Here is a 19,840-nt window from a genome sequence, read left to right on the forward strand (position 1 = left end):
CATGAAGCCCATCAGCTTTGATATCTGTTGGCCGGTTTGTTGATAAGAAGAATATTGTAGCTTCTAAACTAACGTTTTTACGGAGACGCGGGTAAACAAGTATGGCCGCATACTGTTTCTGCTATTTCCAGTGTGGGTGCAGACAAAGAGTATAAAAGCAAGAGGCAAATCTGTTCTGCTTTTTTTTACAACAGCGCTGCAGTCACTATGCTGCAGTGGAACACCCATTAGCCTTCGGTTCTTATCAATCTAAGTTCTTTGGCGCAAATCATGACGTGCAATTATACAGCACGCACTCGTGTGTTTGAAAATGGAACAGCAAACGTTACACACAACGTTACACACACAACGTTACACACACACAACGTTACACAGGTAGAAAAAGTGACTGGAGAAGCCTTTAAGGCCTTTAAGGCATTGATTGTTAATAGTTCCATTTAAGACGCATTAAGGCTAGTTTAGGGGCTACTGAAGTCAAACAGGCAGATAGAAAATGTGGATGATGAAGTAGTAGTCTAGCAGCAAGTCCTCAAAAAAGGCTTTAGTTTTTGAGATACCCCTACCCGAGGTAGAACAAATGACAACAATGATTTTTCTTATCTTTAGGGTCTCCCATTAATGAAATTGATTGTTGTCAAAAAAAAAATTGGGGGAAAAGATGTTTTTTGGCTGTTCTTTAGAACTACCCCAATCCCTGAAAAAGAGCCAAATTAGGCCAGTCCGAATAGGGGAAAGGTGACAAAAAAGCCAATAACTTGAGAATGCTCACTCTTTTCCTCATCAGATTTGCTGAGGTATGAACCAGGTGGCTGCCCTACATCACCAAATAGTCAAAAAATGATTTACCTAAAAAGATAATGAATTATAGTCCTGTAAATATAGCTTTAGTTTAGGCGGAAATTGTAATTTGTGGTGATAGGAACATAGGACTCTATCACTTTTCTCTCATTTATCAGAAAAACTGAAATCCCTGAAAAATATACCATTACGGAGTTGTCTAGGGTGCTATTGAACACTGACCAGTAGCTGTATGGAGATATCTGGTACAGTTGTTTTGCAAATGAGATTTCTTTAGACATAGGCCTACTACCTCTTCTCTGAAACAGTCAAATTAGGTCACTGGCATAATAGTCTATAAGTTAAGAATGCTCACTCTGATGGTCATCATATTTGGAGAGGGAAATACCAGGTGGCTGAACTACATCACCAAATAGTCAGAATGTGAGTAACCCAATAAAATAAAGATTATCTAAATTACAAACCACCTGGAGCGGCTGTAGCTCAGGAGGTAGAGCGGGTTGTCCACTAATCGTTTTGGATCAAAGAGGTCGGTGGTTCAATTCCCACCTCCTCCAGTCTGCATGTCGAAGTGTCCTTGGTCAAGATACTGAACCCCAAATTGCTCCTGATGGTGTGCCAGCACCCTAACCTGCCGCCATCGGTGGTAAATGGCAAATGGTAAATGGCCTGCATTTATATAGCGCTTTTATCCAAAGCGCTTTACAATCAGTAGATAGTCTACATTCACCCATTCATACACCGATGGCGGCAGGCAGGCCGGGAGCAAGGAGGGTTAAAGGTGTCTTGCCCAAGGACACAGCGACAGCAGCTGGGAGGGAGCGGGGATCGAACCGCCAACCCTTGCGTCATTGGCCGACCCGCTCTACCTCCTGAGCTAAAGCCGCCCCGGTGCATGAATAGGTGAATGTACCTACTGATTGTAAAGCGCTTTAAATAAAAGCGCTATATAAATGCAAGCCATTTACCATTACCATAAAACAGAAATAACAAGCTGTAAATATTGGAAGTTTGATTGAAACTGGAACATTAATCCAAGTATAATAGTAATCATAATACATAATACACAATCACAAAAACAGACTAGAAAAACGGACTAGAAAACAAAATAACCAAGGCAAAAATAAAACAGAACAGAGAAATAAAAAGTGGCTGCTTATTTGTCCAGGTATATGGACACTTTTTTCACAGCCAAAGTCCAAATATCCAAATATGAAATACAGTATCAGGCCTTTGTTGAACGTATTATGACCCTACCAGATTATTGTGCCAGTGTTTGGGAGTCTGGGGCACATTCACAACCTTATACTCCATTTACTGCAATTGTAAGGATTGCAAAATACTGATGCAAACAAAACTGTCTAAATATTGTTCAGTCTGGAGGCAGCCTGTCTATCTGGAGATGATCATGTTTAATATACTGCATCCTTAGTATCATTGTCCATTTGTCAGATTAAGCTATCACAATGTTACATTCTTTCCTCTTCTGTGTATCATATTGTAAGCTTTTTCCGAAGTATTTGGATCTTTCATTGTTGCTGCGCATAAGATGTTGGAAGGCCAACAGAGAAGCACTGACACTTTCCACTCTCTCCACAGTTTGGATCTTTGCAATACAAGTGAGTAATGTCTCTCACTTCTGTAGGTGCTGGGGGGTTTCCTAAATAGGACTGGTTGGCTCCATCTCTGGCAATCCATCCCTTGACGATAGGACTCCATAACAGGAGTTTGGGCATGTGACTGTGAAACCATATCAGTGTCTGATACATTGCTCTTGCTGTCTACCAGCATGTCATGCACTCACTGGCTGTGACACAACAAGTAGTTTGTACAGAATAGGAAAGACAACAGCATTCACCAAACTCAAGACCCATCTCAGTGAGCTCAAAGATCTGGCCCATTTTGGACTCTTCCAGCTTGGAAGTCTTTGCCAGTCGCAAGAGAATTTGCACTTCTGCTTTACGGAAAAAATAAAAAGGAAAATGGACTGATGTGCACAAACTTGGATGAACTGAGGTTCATAATTGCATCAACAACATATGCAGCCTCTGCAAATTTGCCACCAACAGATGATGCATTTGCACAACATGTGCAAAGAGCAATGTATCAGACAGCGATATGGTGTCACAGTCACATGCCCAAACCAATGTTATGGAGTCCTATCGGCAAGGGATGGATTGTCAGAGATGGAGCCATTAAACCAGTCCTATTTAGGAAACCCCCAGCACCTACAGAAGTGAGAGACATTACTTACTTGTATTGCAAAGATCCAAACTGTTAAAAGAGTGGAAAGTGCCAGTGCCTCTCTGTTGGCCTCCCCTGTACGGAGTTCGGCACCTGCTGTGCAGAATGTCAAAATGTGTCCCCAAACATCTGAGGAACCTGACATTTGACATTCTAGTATCTATATACTTGACCTCTCACTGAAACACATCTTATGTACGCGCAGCAACAATGAAACATCCAAATACTTCGGAAAAAGGTTACAATATGATACACAGAAGAGGATTTTTTTTTACATTGTGATAGCTTAATCTGACAAATGGACAATGATACTAAGGATATATTAAACATGATTGTCTCCAGATAGACAGGCTGCCTACAGACTGAGCAATATTTAGACAGTTTGTTTGCATCAGTCTTTTGCAAGCCTTACAATTGCAGTCCATGGAGTATAAGCTTGTGAATGTGCCCCAGACTCCCAAACACTGGCACAATAATCTGGTACGGTCATAATACGTTCAACAAAGGGCTGATACTGTATTTCATATTTGGATATTTTGACTTTGGCTGTGAAACAAGTGTCCATATGCCAGGTCAAATGAGCAGTTTTTTTTTCTAGTCTGTTTTCCTGTTTTTGTTCATGAAATGAAATGAAGCACTGAGATTTGGGGCTACCATAAAACAAATGTATTATGATTACTATTATACTTGTATTATTCCATCATGTCAAGACAGGAGATACTACTGATTTATAGTTTGGATTAATGTTCCAGTTTCAATAAAACTTCCAATATTTACACCTTGTATTTCTATGTTTTAGAGGCTTGTAATTTAGATCAAATTTATTTTATTGGGTTCCCCACATTCTGACTATTTGGGGATGTAGTTCAGCCACCTGGTATTTCCCTCTCCAAATATGATGATCATCAGAGTGAGCATTCTTAACTTATAGGCCACAGTACCCATCTGACCTCAAACACTATACCGTCCCAACTCCAACATCCCCTTCATCTCCAAAACTCTTGAGAGGGTGGTTGCCGCCCAACTCCAGTCCCACCTCGACTCAAACAACCTCCACAAACCATTTCAATATGATTTCCGCCCTAATCACAGCACTGAAACAGCCCTGTTAAAAATAAATAATGACTTCCTCCGTGCAGCTGACTCTGGAATCCTCACCATCCTCATCCTCCTTGACCTCTCCACTGCTTTCGATACCATGTCCCACCCACTACTTGTGGAGCACCTGGCGAACATTGAAATCACTGGTGTTGCACTTTCCTGGTTTGCATCCTACCTCCCGACAGACAACAGTTTGTCCAACTAGGGAACCACTCGTCCGGGTGTTCTGCCATTTGACCGAGGGGTCAGTATTGGGTCCACTCCTATTCATCACCTACCTCCTCCCCCTGGGTAAAATCCTCCGACACTATGGTGTCCAGTTTCACTGCTACGCCGATGATACCCAGGTCTATATCTCCACCAAACCCACCACCGCTCTTCCTCCCACTCCCTCACTGCCTGCCTCCACGACATCAGGAGCTGGATGAGCAGTAACTTCCTAAAGTTAAATGCCAGTAAAACCGAGGCCCTCCTCATCGGCTCCAAAAACATCCTCTCCAAAGCTCAAAACACCACTGCCCCAAACATCATCATTGACAGCTTCCCTGTTCCCTTCTCCACCCAAGTCAAGAGCCTCTGCGTCATTCTGAACAGCACCCTCTCCTTTGCACCCCACATAAAAAACATCACCCGGTCTGCTTTCTTCCACATCCGCAACATCTCCAGACTCCGCCCATCCCTGTCCCAACACAGCACCAAAGTCCTCATCCTGATCCACGTTACATCCCAGATTAATTACTGCAGCTCTCTTCTCTCTGGCCTACCCACCAAATTGCTCAACAGACTCCAAATGCCTGGATCATCACCCGCACTAAATCATCTGACCACCTCACCCCTGTCCTCATTCAACTCCACTGGCTTCCCATTCACTACTGGATTGACTTCAAAAACCTTCTGCTCACTTACAAAGCCCTACACAACCTAGCACCCACCCATCTCTCTGACCTCCTCCAGGAATACACCCCTTCCCGCTCCCTACGCTCTTCCTCAGCTGGCCTCCTGACTGTCCCGCCTCCCTCGCCTCAGTACCATGGGTGCTAGGGCCTTCAGCTGCTCTGCACCCAGACTCTGGAACTCGTTGCCATCACACATCCAACAGTCTGACTCCATCACCACATTCAAATCCCACCTCAAAACCCACCTGTTCAAATTGGCCTACTACCTTTAATCATATACAGTACTCAATCTGTTATTCGCCTGCCGTGTGTATCTCCTGTCTTTTCTTATATCTACGCTCGTCATATTTTAATGATGCTGGTGTTTGCAATGCTTGTTTTTATGTATGATATTTTAGAATATCATGTCTCTTTTATGCACTGTACAATGACCTTGGGTGTTTTGAAAGGTGTCACCAAATAAAATGTATTATTATTATGTTTACAGGACTATAATTCATTATCTTTTTAGGTAAATCATTTTTTGACTATTTGGTGATGTAGGGCAGCCACCTGGTTCATACCTCAGCAAATCTGACAAGGAAAAGAGTGAGCATTCCCAAGTTATAGGCTTTTATGCCACTTATTCCCCATTCAGAATAACATACAATAATTTGACTGTTTCAGTGAAGAGGTAGTAGGCCTATGTCTAAAGAAATCTCATTTGCAATAGAACTGTACCAGATATCTCCATACAACTACTGGTCAGTGTTCAATAGCACCCTAGACAATTCAGTAATGGTATATTTTTCAGGGATTTCAGTTTTTCTGATAAATGAGAGAAAAGTGATGGAGTCCTATGTTCCTATCACCACAAAGTACAATTTCCGCCTAAACTAAAGCTATATTTACAGGACTATAAGTCATTATCTTTTTAGGTAAATCATTTTTTGACTATTTGGTGATGTAGGGCAGCCACCTGGTTCATACCTCAGCAAATCTGATGAGGAAAAGAGTGAGCATTCTCAAGTTATTGGCTTTTTTGTCACCTTTCCCCTATTCGGACTGGCCTAATTTGGCTCTTTTTCAGGGATTGGGGTAGTTCTAAAGAACAGCCAAAAAAACATCTTTTCCCCCAATTTCTTTTTTGACAACAATCAATTTAATTAATGGGAGACCCTAAAGATGAGAAAAATCATTGTTGTCATTTGTTCTACCTCGGGTAGGGGTATCTCAAAATCTGAGGGCCCATTCTGCTAGACTATAGATTGGAATGGCAGATGAAGGCTGCCTTGCTGAACTGTCTGTTCGATGGGATTTTCTGAGCCTGAGTTCAATGTGTTTAAACACACCTCACACTGTCTCTTCTAGTTTATCAAGAGATAAGATGAGAGATTGTGACTATATCAGTGACGAGGCTTCAGGCTATATCAGTGACGAGGCTTCAGACTATATCAGTGAAAAGGCTTCAGGCTATATCAGTGTAGGGTTGTCACGATACCAAAATTATGACTTCGATACCGATACCTGCCTAAATATCGCGATACTCGATACTTAAACGATACCACGGCAAAAAGCTAAAACAACAGGAAAAGTCGTGTAATAATGGACGACAGAAGAACATGGGAGTTAAAATTCATGTTTTGAGTCTTCATCATACTTTATGTGGTGTTCAAAGATAGCTGGGGAAGGCTGCCTCAACTGATTCTGCTGGCATCTCATTTGACTCAATAGAAAATGAGGAAATGTGTTCAGTAGAGCGCAGAATAGAATAATGTCTGTTCAGTCTACTTTAGTGTAATCTGAGTTTGAGCTTCATCATTAAGTGCCAGATTTACAGTTAATCTCATGTATCTTTATTTATTTCCACAATAAAATGTATGTGGTAGCCTATGTGGTGTCAAGTGTTTTCTTGTTTGTTCATACATGTAGGCTAGGTGAGTTTTTGACAATTAGTATAACATTAATCATGGATTATTCTAAATAAATAAATAATTCTCAGTGTTATTAAAGCTTTTACATGGTAATATGCAGTAATCTGATGTTCCTTATACTTAGTGTATGTGATTTATTTGACAGTTAACGTTATACAGTTTGCAACCTCATATCACTCTTAAACACCGTCATATAGCCTACCCCCTTGGCAGAGGTTAGGCGCATTGCCTTTAATTGCCTCGTCAAACGAACTGAAAAACGTTTGCTTGTCACAAAATAAATCACACTCGCTTGACTTGACGTTATCACATTCGCTAAACTGTGACACTTTGTACTAGTCGGATCGTCTGTTGGAGAGATGCTTTGGCAAGTCAAGTGGACGTGTTGTCTCCCTTTTGCCTGTGTAAACATCGTTTTACAGACGGACAGCTTTGATGTCCGTGCATGCTTCGGCATAGCCGTTGTAATCTGACTGTATGGTTGTAATATTAAGTGCTGACTCCGCCCGTGTGTGGGCCAGATTCAACATACGCTGTTAGAAATGACAAGCAAACCCTATCCTGCTGCTCTCAGGTAGGATAGAGGCTGCAGTGAAGGCGAAGCGCTGTGTGTGTCAGACAGGCAGAGCGAACGAGAGAGAGAGAGAGAGAGAGAGAGAGAGAGGGAGAAAAGCCAGCAGGCAAAATCCGTAGAGATTCAACACATTAACGTTGCTTCCCATGGTCAGAAAAAGTCGCCAGATTTGTCGCTAGTTGCCTTTGAGAAATAAAGTCGCCACGTGGGTCTGAAAAGTAGCTAAATATATCGACAAAGTCGCCAAGTTGGCAACACTGCATGTCCACCCGATCGGCTGAACAGAGGACTGGAGAGTGGAGTGTCAGTGAGACAGGGGAGGGCGGACTTGGCACGCCCACAGGGAGTTGAAACAGACAGAGCAAAGCTGCAACACACAGACTCCGGTGGAGAAACAGACGGTGGCACATGGATGCAACGCAACTCATGTCATTTTTTAAAGTACCGGTACTAAATTAACGTGGTATAGTATCCTTTTTAACGTCAGGGTATCGCGGTACTGTTGTAGTACCGGTATACCGTGCAACCCTATATCAGTGATGAGGCTTCAGACTATATCAGTAGACTCAGCCCTCAGTCTTAATCCGTTTCACTCCTGTAAGACTGAGAATATTACTATTTAAATCTTTGCATAACGTTAGGTGGCGCTGTTGGAAGCCTTGCATCGGAGAACCAATCATGAGTGTTGTGGGCGGGCCTGCTTTCTGGGGGCAGTGACGCTCATGCAGAACCAGTGTTTCGCAAAACATCGCCGCGTTTGCGGAGAAACATATTAATCACTTAGAAACAAACGTAACCTGTTAATAGGGCGTGTTTCATCCGGCCCCGGCGGCTAGAGGTCTTTCCCCCAGCGATAAGCCCGACTCCCGAGGCTACGTTACAGAGCCTGCTGTCTGATGACTTCACAGCACTTCACAGTAGCAAGCGGGCCACTTCCGGGTAGGAAACATTATTGTAAAATAAACAACAGCTATAAATTTTGTTTGGAGCATATCAGCTTCATGCTCTGTGTTAGGACTATGATAAATGGCATTGCCGCTACCAAATAAAATTCTAATAATAAATGTAGGCGTGTCTGCTGCCGGCCGTTCTCGCCGGGCTCTGACAGACAGTTTCTGACAGTGAAATTCCCAGACGTTTGGTGGCGCAGCTCACCAAACGTCTGGGAGCCGAGACTACTATATCAGTGAAAAGGCTTCAGACTATATCAGTGATGAGGCTTCAGGCTATATCAGTGACAAGGCTTCAGGCTATATCAGTGACGAGGCTTCAGACTATATCAGTGACAAGGCTTCAGACTATATCAGTGACAAGGCTTCAGGCTATATCAGTGACAAGGCTTCAGGCTATATCAGTGACAAGGCTTCAGACTATATCAGTGACAAGGCTTCAGACTATATCAGTGATGAGGCTTCAGACTATATCAGTGATGAGGCTTCAGGCTATATCAGTGACAAGGCTTCAGACTATATCAGTGACAAGGCTTCAGACTATATCAGTGACAAGGCTTCAGGCTATATCAGTGACAAGGCTTCAGACTATATCAGTGACAAGGGTTCAGACTATATCAGTGATGAGGCTTCAGGCTATATCAGTGATGAGGCTTCAGACTATATCAGTGATGAGGCTTCAGACTATATCAGTGACAAGGCTTCAGACTATATCAGTGATGAGGCTTCAGACTATATCAGTGATGAGGCTTCAGACTATATCAGTGATGAGGCTTCAGACTATATCAGTGATGAGGCTTCAGACTATATCAGTGACGAGGCTTCAGACTATATCAGTGATGAGGCTTCAGACTATATCAGTGATGAGGCTTCAGACTATATCAGTGACGAGGCTTCAGACTATATCAGTGATGAGGCTTCAGACTATCAGTGATGAGGCTTCAGACTATATCAGTGATGAGGCTTCAGACTATATCAGTGATGAGGCTTCAGACTATATCAGTGACGAGGCTTCAGACTATATCAGTGACAAGGCTTCAGGCTATATCAGTGACAAGGCTTCAGGCTATATCAGTGACGAGGCTTCAGACTATATCAGTGATGAGGCTTCAGACTATATCAGTGACAAGGCTTCAGATTATATCAGTGACAAGGCTTCAGACTATATCAGTGACGAGGCTTCAGGCTATATCAGTGATGAGGCTTCAGGCTATATCAGTGACAAGGCTTCAGGCTATATCAGTGACGAGGCTTCAGACTATATCAGTGATGAGGCTTCAGACTATATCAGTGACAAGGCTTCAGACTATATCAGTGACAAGGCTTCAGGCTATATCAGTGACGAGGCTTCAGACTATATCAGTGATGAGGCTTCAGACTATATCAGTGACAAGGCTTCAGATTATATCAGTGACGAGGCTTCAGACTATATCAGTGATGAGGCTTCAGATTATATCAGTGACGAGGCTTCAGATTATATCAGTGACAAGGCTTCAGATTATATCAGTGATGAGGCTTCAGACTATATAAGTGAAAAGGCTTCAGACTATATCAGTGAAAAGGCTTCAGATTATATCAGTGACAAGGCTTCAGACTATATCAGTGACGAGGCTTCAGACTATATCAGTGACAAGGCTTCAGGCTATATCAGTGATGAGGCTTCAGACTATATCAGTGATGAGGCTTCAGACTATATCAGTGACGAGGCTTCAGACTATATCAGTGACGAGGCTTCAGACTATATCAGTGACGAGGCTTCAGACTATATCAGTGATGAGGCTTCAGACTATATCAGTGATGAGGCTTCAGACTATATCAGTGACGAGGCTTCAGACTATATCAGTGACGAGGCTTCAGACTATATCAGTGACAAGGCTTCAGGCTATATCAGTGATGAGGCTTCAGACTATATCAGTGATGAGGCTTCAGACTATATCAGTGACAAGGCTTCAGACTATATCAGTGATGAGGCTTCAGACTATATCAGTGACGAGGCTTCAGACTATATCAGTGACAAGGCTTCAGACTATATCAGTGATGAGGCTTCAGACTATATCAGTGACAAGGCTTCAGGCTATATCAGTGACGAGGCTTCAGACTATATCAGTGACGAGGCTTCAGACTATATCAGTGACGAGGCTTCAGACTATATCAGTGACAAGGCTTCAGGCTTTGTCTCCACTCATTTTCTCTCCACGTGTTCCCCCTTTCCCCTTGCACTTCCTCACTGTCTGCACGCGCACACACACGCACCCACCCACACACACACACACACACACACACACGCACCCACACACACACACACACACCATCACCACTGCAGTTGACCATCATAACATCTGAACATCAACTTACGCTCGAAGTCAGAATCGTCATCTTCATCGTCGTCTCCATTGGACTCTGTCTGCATCGGCTCACCATCGAACATCACTCCTTTCCCCAGCTTGCTGCCGCCACCGTCGCCGCCGCCATCCTGACTTCTGGTGTCCCGCAAGCGGGTGAAATACTGTACGGCAAAATCCAGCAGGTCTGAGGGTCTCTGTCGCAGCACCTCCACGGTGTAGCCCTGCAGCAGCTCGGTCAACCCCACGGGGATCTCGATACTCATGGCTGTGTGGGACTCGGCGGCGGCGATTGCTATCGATCTACAAAAGGGAGAGGAGATGACTCAGAAATGTCTTTGGGTACCGAGTCATACGTGGTTTGAGTTTTGGGGGCTATGATGTTGTTATGGATATAGCCTCATTGTTTATTTGGCCAGCTGACTTTGACTTTCCATGTGCCAGTACAGTATGTGCATGTGTGTGGCCTGTGAAAGAGTGTGTGGCTGATGACAGTGGGCAGTACAGGTAGTAGGCCTGCACGATATGAGGAAAATCTGCGATGTGCGATAACCTTGTTCAATATAGCGACGACGATACGACTTGCGATAAATAAATAAATATTAAAGTATGCATATTAGCTATACAGTTCCTATGTCTTTCTGCTTTAACTCATTGAGTGCCAATGACGACAATCGTCGTCAATTCGATTACTAACGTAGAGTGCCAATGACGACGATTGTCGTCAATTGCGTTTTTTGACGGTGGGACGTGGATCAATGCCTAATACATCTCCTGTAAAATTTTGGGGCATGTTGAATGTGTATAACCTATTTTACCGACCCATTAGGTGGCGACAGTGCTCTCCAGATTAGAGAAAGTTGAGTAAAAAACAGCAGAAAAAGCCGTGATGAAACCATTCTCATGAGAATGGTTTGGCTTTTCGCTGTCGCGCTGGGAGCCGGCGCACAACGGTGGGGGGCTCCGAAAATAGACTCTGGGTGCAGCACACTTTGAAACGCGCAGCAGAAAGCCCAGAAAGCCCAGAATCGGATGCAGCTTCATCCCAGCTCACAACCGAAACCCCAGAAACGAGCGAGCCCGATCCAGACTGCCCCGACGAGCGAACGTGGATCCGCAAGCAGCAGAGACTCGCCTGACAAGCAGCAGAGTGAGCACAGCCACCAGAGACACACCCACGGAGGAGGAGTTTGCAGTAGAGGGGGGTGGGGGTGCTGTTATATTGAAGGAAATTACTGTTCAGATGTTTCAGGTCAGAAAATATTAGTTTCAGAGTCAGTGATTTGCTTGAAATGCTTCATTTCACAAAAGGCTCAATATCTCAGCTTCTAGATGGAAACGCCTGTTTTTGCTGTTTTTGACCTATCTTCTCCGGCTGATAACTAAAGAACGGAAAATGATATCAATAAACTTTTTTTTGCTGCTGATACAATAGAGTCTCATTGTTCTTTGTGCGTGTTCGGTGTTTACATAGTAATATCACACAATATTCTGTGGGCCTCGAGAAATCACTGAAAACGCTCTGAAACTCTGGCACTGGGAGCGTCCGTTCTCCAAAAGTGGCTGGCACTCAATGAGTTAATAATGCTAACATAGACCCCAAACATAGCCTATGCCCACTGAATAAAGAAATGAAATACACACTGACTCTAGCTGAAACTACACACAGCGTGTTTGGGCTTTGGCAGAGGGGCAGAGCGCACTGTTGCAAGGGAAAAGTGGTAGCTGGATTTACAACACAAGACAAAATGATCAGATGCTGAGTGGGAATGCATGACGCATGTAAATAAAACCACTTCTTTGTTATTCATTGCGTTTCAGGCAGTCTTTGCGATGTGTTTATTGCGCATGTTCATATTGCGATGACGATGAAAATACGATTAATTGTGCAGCCCTAACAGGTAGCCAAAACAATGGCCATCAAGTTTGACAAGTGAACCAGGCTGTGGTTGAATTAGAACGTTAACGTTACTGTGTGACATTGTCACTGAGCAGCCAATGTATGTAACGTTAGCGCTGAGCCATGGAACACACAGTGCCCGCTGTGTATGTAACGTTAGCGCTGAGCCACGGAACACACAGTGCCCACTGTGTGGAGAGATGTAACGTTAGCGCTGAGCCACGGAACACACAGTGCCCACTGTGTGGAGAGATGTAACATTAGCGCTGAGCCATGGAACACACAGTGCCCTCTGTGTGGGGAGATGTAACGTTAGCGCTGAGCCACGGAACACACAGTGCCCACTGTGTGTTCCGTGGCTCAGCGCTAACGTTACATATCTCTCCACACAGTGCCCACTGTGTGTTCCGTGGCTCAGCGCTAACGTTACATATCTCCACACAGTGCCCACTGTGTGGAGAGATGTAACGTTAGCGCTGAGCCATGGAACACAGTGCCCACTGTGTGGAGATATGTAACGTTACATAGCGCTGAGCCACGGAACACACAGTGCCCACTGTGTGGAGAGATATGTAACGTTAGCGCTGAGCCATGGAACACACAGTGCCCACTGTGTATGTAACGTTAGCGCTGAGCCATGGAACACAGTGCCCACTGTGTGGAGAGATATGTAACGTTAGCGCTGAGCCACGGAACACACAGTGCCCACTGTGTGGAGAGATATGTAACGTTAGCGCTGAGCCATGGAACACACAGTGCCCACTGTGTGGAGAGATATGTAACGTTAGCGCTGAGCCATGGAACACACAGTGCCCACTGTGTGGAGAGATATGTAACGTTAGCGCTGAGCCATGGAACACACAGTGCCCACTGTGTATGTAACATTAGCGCTGAGCCATGGAACACAGTGCCCACTGTGTGGAGAGATATGGGCCTCACGTGAGCAATGGGAAGAAAGATAAGCACGCCAGTGTTATGAATTATTTACAGGATTATTAATTAAGTTATGAAAATTATTTGTATAACTTACAGCCAACTCATTCAGACTATGAGGGACAGGGGGGTGCGATATTCGGCAGAGTGGTTTTTGCAGCTGCCGAGATATGCCCCCCCCCCCTTTCTAAAGCCAGGTGACTGTTGAAACAGGGGGGGGCATTTGCCGCCGGGGGGGGCATTTCTCGGCATAACACCGGCTTTCAAATGCTGCTGTGTGAGCTGTCAAGTGGGTGGTTGGCCGGCTATGCAATTAGCTAGCTAAGTGGCTACCGTTAAGCCTTGAGAGCAGAATGAGCTAGCGTTAGTTTATTACAGCTTGATGGTTTACTGAGATCCAGAGAGATGAGTTAGCCACCTGACATAAGCTTACATAACATTAGCTATCAATACATTACTCTTAATAAATGGACCTGCGATTCCAGTGCAACGGTGGCTCCACTTTTACCTCTTTGGGCATTAGCCCTTTGCTAGCTAGTGTACCACCTTCAAGGAAACCTTTACCGTTAGCTTTAGTAGGCTATGGCGGACTGTCAGTGTGAGCAGATCAGTGGCTATAGCTGGATCAACGCACGCAAAGCAAGTAGTACACGACCGGGTAAGCCGTTTGCTAAGTCAACTGTGTGTCACTTACGTGTGTGCGAATCTGTCTGCCCAGCTAAACTAGCCAGCAGTGCCCTCCTTCCTTCTCGGTGTCTTCCCTGTTCCCTTTTATTTCGCCTCTTCTTTTTAGCCCGTCTCCTTGCCAGTGTAACGACCGTATCCCTCCAAAGACACTTATCCAATGTAACGTTTGGTAGTCAATTTTAGCAAAGCACCAGCCAGCTATAAGCGATGCTGGCTAAAATATATATATAAAAAAAAATCACTCTACTTCTCCGCTGCAGCCTCTCCGACGTCCACACGCACTGTGGAGGGTGGGACTTGTTATGGCAGTGGAGAGAGAGAGCTGGCTAGCTGAACTAGCCGACTTGCTAACTACTTGTTAGCAACTGCCTGTTTTCTTTGCGACTCCACTCTCCACACACACAATGGTCAGTTCCAGCCAGGTGACAAATCCCAAGCCGGCGGCGTTAGAGCCTTGCGAACCGCCGAAATAAATCCGTTAACTCAAACCCGAATTAGCATCGAAAAGGCTATTTCAGCGGTCTGACAACTTATCATGGGAGTTGGCTTCGAAAAGATTGTTGAGAAACACGTTTCCTGGCTCCCGGTGACAGATCCACACGCACACAGACGACTCGCTGGCACGAGCAGGCGTGAGTGAGCGAGGTCCCTCCGGGGCGTGGCTACTGAATGTACCTTACGAGTTTGACATTGATTGACAGGCTGCTCCGCCAAACATGGTTATAGGCGGGGTTAAGCACCACACCCACCCTGCCTGCCTGTCTGTCTGTCTGTCGGTCTGTCTTTCTGTCTGTCTTTCTGTCTGCCTGTCTGCCTGTCTGTCTGCCTGCCTGCCTGCCTGCCTGTCTGTCTGCCTGCCTGTCTGTCTGTCTTTCTGTCTGTCTGTCTGTCTGTCTGTCTGTCTGTCTGTCTGTCTGTCTTTCTGTCTGTCTGTCTGTCTGTCTGCCTGCCTGTCTGCCTGTCTGTCTGTCTGTCTGTCTGTCTTTCTGTCTGTCTGTCTGTCTGCCTGTCTTTCTTTCTGTCTGCCTGTCTGTCTTTCTGTCTGTCTGTCTGTCTGTCTGTCTGTCTGTCTGTCTGTCTGTCTTTCTGTCTGCCTGTCTGTCTGTCTGCCTGTCTGTCTTTCTGTCTTTCTGTCTGTCTGTCTGCCTGTCTGTCTGTCTGTCTTTCTGTCTTTCTGCCTGTCTGTCTGTCTGTCTGCCTGTCTGCCTGTCTGCCTGTCTGTCTTTCTGTCTGTCTGTCTGTCTGTCTGCCTGTCTGTCTGTCTGTCTGTCTGTCTGCCTGTCTGTCTGTCTGTCTGCCTGTCTGTCTTTCTGTCTGCCTGTCTGTCTTTCTGTCTGCATGTCTGTCTTTCTGTCTGTCTGTCTGTCTGCCTGTCTGTCTGTCTGTCTGCCTGTCTGTCTTTCTTTCTGTCTGCCTGTCTGTCTTTCTGTCTGCCTGTCTGTCTTTCTGTCTGTCTGCCTGTCTGTCTGCCTGTCTGTCTTTCTGTCTGTCTGTCTGCCTGTCTGCCTGTCTGTCTGTCTGTCTGTCTGTCTGCCTGTCTGTCTGTCTGTCTGTCTGTCTGCCTGTCTGTCTGCCTGCCTGTCTGTCTGTCTGTCTGTCTGTCTGTCTGTCTTTCTGTCTGTCTGTCTGTCTGTCTGTCTGCCTGTCTGTCTGTCTGTCTGTCTGTCTGTCTGTCTGTCTGTCTGTCTGTCTGCCTGCCTGCCTGCCTGGATTTAAAACACAAGAGCTGCAACCCCCGATGATGAAAATATAACAGCAGGGATCTGATATGATGAAAGTAAATAAACAGTTACACACTACCAATGGCAAGTAGCCCTGAAAAGGAAAACGCATAACTTTGTTGTCGAGCGTTTAACACCTTTAGCAGGTTAGTGCATTGAGTGCATTCGCCTATTCCTTGAGTGTGGCTATAGGCTCCTGATTTCAGAGGGTGATAGCTACATCTTCCTGACCTTTGACCTGTAAAAACCCTAGTTCCCAGTACAAATGGAACAGCCCAGAAATCTGTTCTTTCCTTCATTCCCCATGTTCCTCCCTTGAAGCAACACATCTCGATTTAACTGAATATTTAATTCCTCATCTCATCCTTCTTTCTTCATCACCCTGCCTCCCTCCTTGCTCCCTCACTCCCTCCCTCCTTGCTGCCTCCCTCCTTGCTCCCTCACTCCCTCCCTCCTTGCTCCCTCACTCCCTCCCTCCTTGCTGCCTTGCTTCCTTGATGGCACACTTTCCAAACTCTGCACAAGTCTGTTCAGTCAGGACAGGACAGCACTATCTCTCCCCGATCCCCTGAACTTATGGGTCACATCTTCCCCTTCTATAGCTCACATGGGCCCACTAATCTGAATGCCATGAGAGAGGATCTGGCCTGGATCTTTCCAGAAACCCATTGTGAGAGGTTTGCTGAACAACCAGCCCAGACTGTGTCTAGGCTAATATACTCCAGCTTGCCCTCTCTCTCCCATTGCCCTCCCTCACCTCACTCTCACGGAGGTAAAGCCGTTGCCATGGCCACAGCGAGCCCAGATTTAATTCATCAAAGTGGTTTCTGATTGGCTTAGGTCTCTGCTGCCAGCAAACACAGAATCAAAACAGGCCCTGAGGCTCCCTCTGCTGGGAGGATAAATACTGCAAATGAAACATACAAGAGAAAGTTTTTTACATCCAGGTTTCTGCAAGCAAATCCAAACCAGTGGTGATCAGAAATGTTGGGGATCAGAGATGGAGCAAAATTGGTCATTGATGGCTTAGTGGTCTTAGGTACCATGTAACCCCAATGTCCTCCTGCGTTTGAATCCGGCTCAGGACCTTTGTCAGTTGTCACTCACATGACACCGTCCTCTCTCTTTTCCACTGTCAATGGTCTCTATACTTTCACCAATCAAAAATAATGGTAAAAATGCAACAAATGATCTTAAAAATAAATAAATGAAAAATATCAAAATGTCAAAACGATGGAGTGATTTCCTCAAAATTTCCAGGAAGTGAACAACTCCCATAGGAGCGCCACAGGTGGGGCTTGTAAAAAAAAAAAAAAATGCTGGAGCTGCAGCATCACATTCATATAATCTGGGCTGGCTTCAATGGAGATGTGTGAGACTATACCGCCATCTATTGGTTAATGTCTTGTATCTCCCTGGCAACCAAATCTACAGTTGAAACTATCTAAACTGCCAAGTCAATATTTTGCTGCAGCATTCCTTATGCTGCTCGATGAAACACAATAGAAACCAATGTACTCAGTCCAGGAGCCTGCTGCCCTGGGTCACGGTCTACTGCACATGAGTCATTGTATGAAAGTGGACGTTTCAAAATTAATTCTCAGACGCAGTGGGAGGTTAAAGCAGTGGGAGGTTAAAGTCGCTCCACCTATGGGATATTGAAGTTGGCCTGTAATATCCCAGCCATTGATTGACACCAAAAAGTGTGCGAGTGATCATGATATGAAGGTGAAAACACAATGATGACAGGCCAGATATTATATGGTACATATTCTTAAAATGTATACCCACTTGAATGTAATAACTTGATTACTTTCCCTCCAAATGACTATTCCTCAAAAATCATGCTTTTTCTCTCCTTGATAAATAGTTTTTATTATTTACAACTATTTTGTCCAAAAACCCAAAAGAGGGAAATCTGCAGTCTCAAAAATATATGTTGATTTATTCTATTTTGCATGTTTCAAATTAAAAAAAAAAAGTATGCAGCTTTGCAAACAAAAAATTTAATAATTGCTGGAAATTGTAAATAAACCTGACTTTACTTAAACATTCACCTTCTTGTTGACCACAGAGAGAGGAGAGTCAGGTTTCAGTTTATATAGTCATATAGTTTATTTTGTAACCGAGTATGGACGTTATGAACATTCTAGTAATAAGTAGTTTGACATTCAGTGGTAATTTCATCATATCGTAAATACAACTGCTCTTATATATAACAGTATTTAAAGTTGATTAAAATATTTACATACAATGGCTGACACATACAGTAAGGCTCAGGAATGTCAACTGAAACTTCATCGAGCCAGGATGATTTACCTATTTTTCTGTGCGGTCCAACTCCCCTTTGACTTTTTTCCAACGTTACAATTAAGCTTACATTTGTTCCAGAGATATAGCAAAAAAAAGACAAGAAAAACAGTTGTATTTATGTATCTATCACATGTTTTTGCTTTATCTCTTGCTGGAAAAGGCATTCGTTTTGTTTTTACAACTGCAACAATTCACTCTTCATCTCCATGTAGGCTACACACACAACAGGAAGGAGGTCACTCAATGTAAAACAGTCTTGCTGTGTACTGAAGAATCTCCCACATCTGGGTCTGATTGTATTAAAGAGCCTTGTTTCATTTGAGTTCAATGATGTGATTCATTGCACTCATCCAATGGGAGTGAATGGAAACATTCCTGGGGTTAAAAACAGTAAATTCTGCCATTACAGAAATCCAAGCAGACCAAAAGACTTGTCTCTAAAACAGAGTATCATCTTTCTAGATGTGTGTTTCTGTGTGCAGACTAAAGCAAAACAGACGCTCAAAGAGACGCATTTAATCCAAAATCTGCTCTGACAGACAGACAGGTAGACAAGCAGACAGACAGAATGAAATAAAAACACCTCACACGCTAAGAAAGAAAGAAAAACACCTCACACGCTAAGAAAGAATGATTCCTATAACCCCCGCTTTGCACAGTTGATCTGTATCAAAATATGTAAAACAAACACACAGACACATACGCGCACGTACACACACACACACACGGTCAGACACACAGACACATACGCGCACGTACACACACACACACACACACACACAGACACATACGCGCACGTACACACACACACACACATGGTCAGACAGTCATACTGTAGTAATAAGGCACAAAAGCATCACAAGACCACATTCCAAAAATAAACATACAAATTCTCATAAAACGTGTCGATTACTTCTTGGTCAGATTAGGAATCCGAGGCTTATTTTCTCAGAAACGTGAAAAACTCGCACCTCCAGTATCCTTCATTCAAATATATTGTTGAACAATTTAGTACATACATACAACCCTACGCCTATGACACTGTACATACATACAACCCTACGCCTATGTCCACCTCATTCAGAATTCTGAAGCTTTATAGCTGAAAATCAAGTGTAAAAAGGTATTTTTTACGTGACTGGGTTATGGTATAAAAAAGTGCCGGTGTGTCATGCTGTGTAATCAATACATCCATAAAATTTATGTCTATAAATACTGTAGACAAGATAAATAAAACTATTTGTAAAATACAACATACTCTTGATTTTGTATAATCCTTCAAATGTTGTTAATAGCAATGCTTTCCTATTGTACAGTGTATTACAATTCTGTTGAGCAGCCAAGCAGCTGGGAGATCTGCAACCAGCAAGATTCCATGAAACCAGCGAGATTTTGAAAGAAATAATTGAAACCACAAGAAATAGTATAAATAAAGTTCTCAATGGACCATCAACCTGGATCATCTGTA

The 19,840-nt window shown here is 44.1% G+C and overlaps 1 protein-coding gene across 2 annotated transcripts in view; it reads right to left on the reverse strand.

Moving 5' to 3' along the window:
• prkar2aa (protein kinase, cAMP-dependent, regulatory, type II, alpha A) overlaps positions 1–14,904 on the reverse strand; it is a 91,260-nt gene extending 76,356 nt beyond the window's left edge. The window contains exons 1-2 of one of the 2 annotated variants that reach the window (XM_083657233.1): positions 14,586–14,904; positions 10,832–11,121 (exon numbers count right to left, since the gene is read on the reverse strand). In XM_083657233.1, coding sequence (XP_083513359.1) covers positions 10,832–11,084 — 253 coding nt within the window. In that variant the 5' untranslated portion in view covers positions 11,085–11,121; positions 14,586–14,904. Of the gene's footprint in view, positions 1–10,831; positions 11,122–14,345 lie in introns of both variants that reach the window. The other variant, XM_083657232.1, reaches the window with a different exon arrangement.
• Positions 14,905–19,840: the final 4,936 nt, after the last annotated feature.

Source organism: Poromitra crassiceps (assembly GCF_964638095.1).
Source record: "Poromitra crassiceps genome assembly, chromosome: 20".
Lineage (NCBI taxonomy): Eukaryota > Metazoa > Chordata > Actinopteri > Beryciformes > Melamphaidae > Poromitra > Poromitra crassiceps.